This window comes from Indicator indicator, chromosome 5 (assembly GCF_027791375.1).
Source record: "Indicator indicator isolate 239-I01 chromosome 5, UM_Iind_1.1, whole genome shotgun sequence".
Lineage (NCBI taxonomy): Eukaryota > Metazoa > Chordata > Aves > Piciformes > Indicatoridae > Indicator > Indicator indicator.
The window spans coordinates 23,021,538-23,028,988 of NC_072014.1; the positions used below are offsets into that span (position 1 = coordinate 23,021,538).

The window sequence follows — 7,451 nt, forward strand, 5'->3', positions numbered from 1 at the left end:
TCCTTCTGAGAAAACCTCTGATAAAGTATTGTTTGTGTGATGCTGACTCATCAAGACATCCAAAAAAATTTAAATGGAGCCTGACCTAAACAAGGATGCTCAAAGATATGCAAAGAACACCAACAAAATTAATATGATGGAGTCCTGCATCTCCTACTAGATACCACTATGCTTTTGGAAAAGAACACCATAACTGCTATGCATTTCTCAATCAGGAACAAGCAGTTCTGCAGCATTTTACTTTGTGTCCACAGGTAATAACAGAATTACTTGTCTAGATTCCAAAGCATGATACATGTGCTAAATTTAGGATTTCCAGTACTGAATTTAGATTTTTACTACTGCAGAACTGGGAAATTATAAAGGAAGGGACCAGCACTTCGACCCAAATTCCATTTGCCTTTCTGACTTCAACAGTGTAAATCACCTGTGTAAAGTGAGATGAATATGGTATTTAATTGAAAACTTTGTTTTCGAATTTAACTCACAATTCTCCATAGTATAAATGGAGTTTTAAAAAGTCTGCAATAAACATTTAAGCTGTTGTGTTTAAGACGGTCTGTATTTAATCACATTGGTGATGAGGTATACCCCTAATTACTGCAGGAAATACCCACATTTGTATTTTTTATAATTAGTTCAAGTTTGATACCTAATAGTTCTTGGGGATTTTCTTCCTTACATTTGAAGTCTTTTTTTTTTTTGCTTTCATGCTTTTTAAAAAAATTGCTTGTTTTAATTTGCTAGCTAATTTCCAGAGGAAAGAAAAGAAAGCACAAGAAAAAAAAATTAAGACAAAAATTTTGAAAATCTCAGTAATTTCTTCTTTATTGGCATAAAAATGATGGTGCAATATGTATGATGCCATATGAAGGACTGAAATTCTGGAGGAAACCCAGGGCCATCTGGTCAAAAGTCTAAAGTTCAGCACTTTTGTACTTGGCCATAACAACTGTTTTTGTTGCTTTAAACAAAAAGAAAATATGTGGGTTTATTTAATTTTTTTAAATGAACAGCTCTATAAAATATTATTTTAACACTATGTAACATTCTGTTGACACTCTAAGAGGAGTTTCTATTTCTGTATTTATGCCCCTCTTTTAAATACTCCTTTTGGATAACAATCATAGAATAATGTAAATCTGGATATGGAAAATTTTTCATCCAGACTAACTCAGATATATGATACCTCTATAGACTACAAAATTGAAAAAGATGACTTTGGCATATCCTGAGAAATTACTTTTACATACTTCCCTATCTTTTCCAACCACAAGAAAAAACAACCAGAACTTTCCATCTGACAGTGAAGAAAGGTAGTTAGAAGGTGTCTAGCTACCATTGAGATAGGTTTAATAGTGAAGATCTGCTTCTTCCATTATAATACAGCAATTAATAAAATAATTCTAAAGATAATCCCTGTGCTACTTCAATTTTCCTGTGTGTAAATCCTGAAGCTTACAAATGTTAACAAAAATTTAGAAAAAAAAAATAATCAAACCCAACTGCATCACTACCAACAGACCAGATCCCCAAAATTTTCATTACTACCTTTTGTTTTTACAATTCAGATTTATGCCAATGAAGCTGACTAATGGGATATTACATGTAAGATCAGGTCCAAAATATTGGAAATACTATGTCTCTGAGAGGGTCCCTTGTAATTTAGTCTGAAGTCTGATAGACATATACAACATACTCACTTTCTTATTGATGTAATATGGATCCAGGTCTTCCAAAGGCTCAGACACCATTCCTGGAGGTATGTCGCCATAAATAAATGGCAGCGTCTTTCCTGCCTCCAAGTCGCTATTTGGCTTTGGGCCATCTTCATCATCATCATCTTTGCGCTCTTGTTTGGATTTTTTAGCTTTTTCTTCATTGATACGCTGCTCAATAGCTGCAAGTGATTCTCTTGTGAAATACCGGAAGCTGTCAGGTCCTGGTGGTACCAGCACTGATTGTGCCATCTTTTCATCCTGCACCTCTTAATTACTGTTTAGCCTATCTCATAAAAAAGTGCTAAAAATAGTATAAAAAAACAAAATGAGAAAAAAAATTAGAGCAACAAAAATAATTACATAAAGGAATAATATATGTTAATAGAATTTTCTGTGGGACGTCTTGTTAAATTCAGTATTTTTCTTCCCAGAGAATGCTGCTGTGAAATAGATTTTTTTCATTTGTTTCTATTCCAAGACAAAGCATTTTACTATGCAGCTGGCACCTTAAGAGTGTTCTGAAGGTATCAATTCTTAAAATATTTTGTTTAAAATTCACTTAGTGATTGTGACAATATATAGTCAATTTTATAGACTGTACAAAAAAATGTCATATACTATGCATAGCAATAAAAATAAAAGGTAATGCTCTCCATTCTATTCCAGTGAATAAAGTAGGACATATTTTCTGCCACATTCAGTGTGAAGAATTCACAGTTCTGAAGTGTTTCTGGTTCAGTGTTGAGGAGTAAGACTTCAGACGATTCATCTCATTCTTATCCTGCTGTACCTTGGACCAACCCTCCCTCTAGCTCTCTCCTTGAGGACCATAACTAACTCCTGGAATCCACTACTGCCATGTAAGGCCAGAGGGATGAGTTGAAAGCAATGTGAGGTGCTGCTTTTCTTTGGGTACAAATATGCTGCTATTGCAGAGCTGCCAGCTCCGGAAACAAGATTCAGGCAGAAGTACCTGTATTCAGATGCCCTGCCAGGCAACACACTGTGCACGGGTAAAATTGCTAAACTAAACAAAAATTATCTTTGTTATATACTACACTACTACTCATACTACGTCAATTGTATATATTTCCCACAATTTTCACTAAACAAGGGCAGAATCATCTCTTCTTAGTGTCTCCAGACAGTTCAGTCATAAAGAACAAGTGGAAAATATCCCCAGTGCAAACACTTTGATCTGAAATCACAGATGGGATCTCTGCCATAGCTTTAAAGAAATTTTCTCAAGAGTTTTCCTCCTGAATAAGCACATTAAAAATACAGCAATGCAATAAAAAAATAACAACTTCTGAGTAAGACATTATAGGCATAAAACGATTATCAAATTAAAACTATGAAATAGAACAAAATCAGCATGATCCTGTTTCATTATCTTGCTAAATACACATACTCTAGCACAACTGCAATAAATTCATATTTTTTAAGCCTGCTAAATAAATTGCAACATGATGTTTTCTCCTCCCTTTCAACCATATGCACACAGACATTTCCACCTACACAAACATCCACTCCTGCAGATCTCCCTATGAGCATGCTCTTCCTTTGCGAGCAAATGCACCTGGTGCATTCTGTCATGGATGGTCTGTAGCAAACTGCTGCTGGAAGCTGCACTGACTAGTAGCAGCAGGAGGGTTAATTAGGGAAATGAAAGTGGTCCTGCAGCAGAATCCTGTTAGATTGTACTGTCAATGATGGGGGGGGGGGGGGGGGGGGGGGAGGGGAAGGAAAAAAAAAAAAAAAGGCACTGCATAATCCTGTTCGATACTGCAGGAAACAATTAAAAATTCATTACCAGTGAAGAATCTTGCCCTAACATGGGTTTGGAATGGCACCCAGGAATACTGCAATACTGCAGCTAAAATTCCATCATGTCTTTTTTCTTCTCTCTTTCCTTTTTTTTTTTTTTTTTTTTTTAATAGAAATAAATAAATAAACTTTCTACAGACCACACCTAAGTTCCTGCTGAAGGATCCTGGTTATTGAAGTAAAATCTGGAATTTCCTGTGCGAGCCTGCTATAACTCTTACTGCCACTAGATGGTATTGATAGACAGCCATAAATTCTTGCCAGAAACGGTAAAGAATTTTTGCATGCTCGAACATTTGCTTAAACTGAGAGTGAGACTAAAATACATGATTTTATATAACCAGTCATGTCTCAGGAGTCTCAAAAACTCTTTTGAATATATAGCAGCTACTGCTGATGAGGACCATAACTGTTAAAACCGTGAAGGTGACACTGAAAGAATGTAGGAGGGACAGTGAAGTAAGAGAAACAGAAAAATGGAGGTTGCATATGCAGTGTACAACCAAAGCAGTTGCTGCAACTGGATTATGGGCAGTCTGGATTATTTTAAACGATAGTTTGCATCATTTTCCTAAAATAAATTCATACAATATATTTGCCATGTATTCTTTCTAAATCTGGGAAAGCTGGCAGTGAGAGGAAAGGATGGCAGTTCTGAGTGTTCACTGCAGCAATAGATTCCTACACAGAAATCACCTGCTGTAGCAGGTTGCTGGGTGAGCATAAATGCTGTAAGCCCCTCAATGTGGCAAATCCATAAAACACAAGTTTAGTGCACCACTTCTCCTAAATGCCACCCTACTTCTTCTCACTCTCCTGCTTTCTCTGTATTTTCCACACTTACTGATTTCTATACTTTTTGTCATGATGCACTATTAAAACTTTTTTAGCCTCTTTCCCCACCATTGACCTTCTGCCATCCCTCCTCTCACAGATACCCAAATCCATCTCCTTCAAAACTTTTAAGCAACACATTACTGTATCTATTAATTCAGACCTTCAGGCAGTCATTACTTCTGTACCTCTGATCTCTTTCAGCTGTGAAGATCACTAAAGAAACTGTGGAAAGCAACAAATGCAAATGGTCACTCTAAAATGAGAGGGGTTGGAGAAGGAAAGAATACAGTCGCTGAGGAAATGGCACTATGGCTTTGAACAAAGGACAATGAGGGACAAATATTGATGATTTGGTGCTTTGATAAGTGTAGTGAGACAATGAATAGTTTGACTGGATCAAAATAGCATTTCTGAAATTTTCAGCAACTAAGAAAACTGTGTGACAAATGAGAAATATAATTCAGAAGTACACAAATATAAATCAGAAATACTGATTTGGTCTTGAATCATTTAATCATACACAATAGTTTAAAACAATGTTATAAGCATTTTCAGAAATTTCTTTGAATTGATAGCATTTTCTGTCTCTGATGATTTATAGAATGCTTTGGGTTGAAAGGTCATCTAGTCCAACCCTGCTGCAGTGAGCAGGGACATCTTCAACTAGATCAGGGTGCTCAGAGCTCCATCCAAACCCACCTGGACTGTTTCCAGGGATGGGGTTTCTACCACTCTGAGCAACCTGTTCCAGTGTTTCACCACCATCATAGTAAAAACTTTCTTGCTTATATCTAATCTAAATCTCCTTTTAGTTTAAAACCATTACCCCTTGTCCCATAGCAACAGGCTCTGCTAAAATTACTGTTCCCATCTTTTTTACAGGTCCCCTTTAAGAAAAGACACAATCAGGTCTCCCCAGAGCCTTCTCTTCTCCAGGCTGAACAACCCCAGCTATCTCAGCCTTTCTTCATAGCAGAGATATTTCAGCCCTCTGAGCATTTTTGTGGGTGCAACAGGTCCATGTCCTTCTTGTGCTGAGGACTTCAGAGCTGAACACTGCACTTCAGGTGCAGTCTCACCAGAGCAAAGCAGGGGGACAGAATAACCTCCCTAGACCTGCTGGCCAGAGCTCAGGATACGACTAGCCTTCTGCGCACAAGTATTGATGGCTCCTGATTCAGGTTTTCATCCACTGGTACCCCCAATTCCTTCTCTGCAGGGCTGCTCTCAATCATATCATCTCCCATCCCATACTGGTGACAAGGATGGCCCTGATCCAGGTGCAGAACCTTGCCCTTTGTCTTGTAGAACCTCATGAGGTTTACATAGGCCTATTTCTCAAGATTATCCAGGTCCCTCTGGATGACATCCCATCCCTCTGGCCTGTCAGCTGCTCCATGCAACTTGGTGTCATCTGCAAACTTGCTGAGGGTGCACTAGATCCCACTGTCTATGTGGCTGATGAAGATATTAAACAGCACTGGTTCCAGTGCAGACTTCTGAGGGATACCATTCACCACCAGTCTCTGTCTAGACATAAAGTCTTTGACCACTACCCTCTGGATGTGACCACTCAACCAATTCCTTAGCCACAAATAGTCCACCCATCAAATCCATGTCTCTGCAACTTGGAGAGAAAGATGTTACAGACTGAGTCAAAGGCCTTACAGAAGTCCAGATAGACAACATCCACAGTTCTTCCCCTGTTCAGTGATTTAGTCACTCCACCACAGGAGGCCATTAGATTGGTCAGACCAATTTTGCAAACAATTTCATGTAACTTTTTGTTTGTTTTTAAAAAGCTTTGGATCAAAACTCTGTTTGGCTTTAATTAGGACTGTGGTTTACTTGGAGCTGCTCTGCAGTCTCAAAATAAGAGGATTATGAGACAGCACAGATTCACAAAGGGAGTAAAGGAACTTCTAACCACAAAAGTATTTTGATTATTTATGTGTGTGGGTATGTGTTTATGTAGCTGCTTATGAAGATAAACCAAGTACCTGAAAAGCTGGGCTAATTCACACAATATGAAAAAAAGAAGGTTCATTTTGCCATTAATGATATATTAAGTAATTGTTTCTTATTGTATGGGTCTCAAATTACCCAAGATTATTATATGAGCCAACAATGCTCACTTTTCTCATTGTATGAGTCTCAAATTACCCAAGATAATTACAGGAGCCAACAATGATCACTTTGCATTCTGGGCTGCATCAAAAGAAACATGGCCAGCAGGTTGAGAGAGGTGATTCTGCCACTCTACTCTGCTCTGGTGAGACCTTGACCAAGAGAGACATGGACCTGCTGGAGGGGGTCCAGAGGAGAGCCACAAACATGATTGAGGTGCTGGAGCACCTCTCCTGTGAAGACAGGCTGAAAGAAATGGGTCTGTTTGGTATATAGAAGAGAAGGCTCCAAGGAGACCTTATAGCTACATTTCAATAGCTGAAGAGATCCTGCAGGAAAGCTGGGGAAGGCCTGTTTAGAATGGTTTGTAGCTACAGGATGAGGGACAATGGTTTTAAAGTGGAGCAGGGTAGATTTAAGCTGGACATAAGGAAGAAGTCCTTTCCAATGAGTGGCAAAATACTGAAACAGGCTGCCCTGCAAAATGGTTGTGGCTCCATCCCTGGAGACATTCAAGATCAGAGTCAATGTGGCCCTGGGCAGTCTGATCTAGTCGGAGATGTCCCTGTCCACTGCAGGAAGGTTGGATAAGATGACCTTTGAGGGTCCCTTCCAACCCAATGCAATCTGTGAATCTGTGTGAATCTGTGAGATCTCAATTTGATTTCCATCAGTATACAATCTATATACATAGTGTTAGCAGGAACAGCAAAAAGTAGAGGCAAAAAGGAAATAAATAGTGGGACATTGTGTCCCACTGCCTTAAATGCTTGGGTCTACAGACTTACTAGGCTGCAAGGTGAAAAAAACAAGTACTTTAGAGAGACAGAATAAGCAGGAAATGCAATATGATCTTTGCAGTCTAGAAGAGAAAAAAATACTTCTAAATAGGAGACCATAGAAATATGTGGAGATACTACACAGTTATAGAAAATGTAA

General features: G+C 38.4%; 1 protein-coding gene across 7 annotated transcripts in view; it reads right to left on the reverse strand.

Annotated features, from left to right (window-relative positions):
- Window positions 1-1,976, reverse strand: part of LOC128967321 (sodium channel protein type 2 subunit alpha) — a 52,827-nt gene extending 50,851 nt beyond the window's left edge. For 6 of the 7 annotated variants that reach the window (XM_054381404.1, XM_054381403.1, XM_054381400.1 and 3 more), the window contains exon 1: window positions 1,704-1,970. In XM_054381404.1, the coding sequence (XP_054237379.1) occupies window positions 1,704-1,970 (267 nt within the window). Of the gene's footprint in view, window positions 1-1,703 lie in introns of all 7 variants that reach the window. The other variant, XM_054381406.1, reaches the window with a different exon arrangement.
- Between the last annotated feature and the right edge of the window lie 5,475 nt (window positions 1,977-7,451).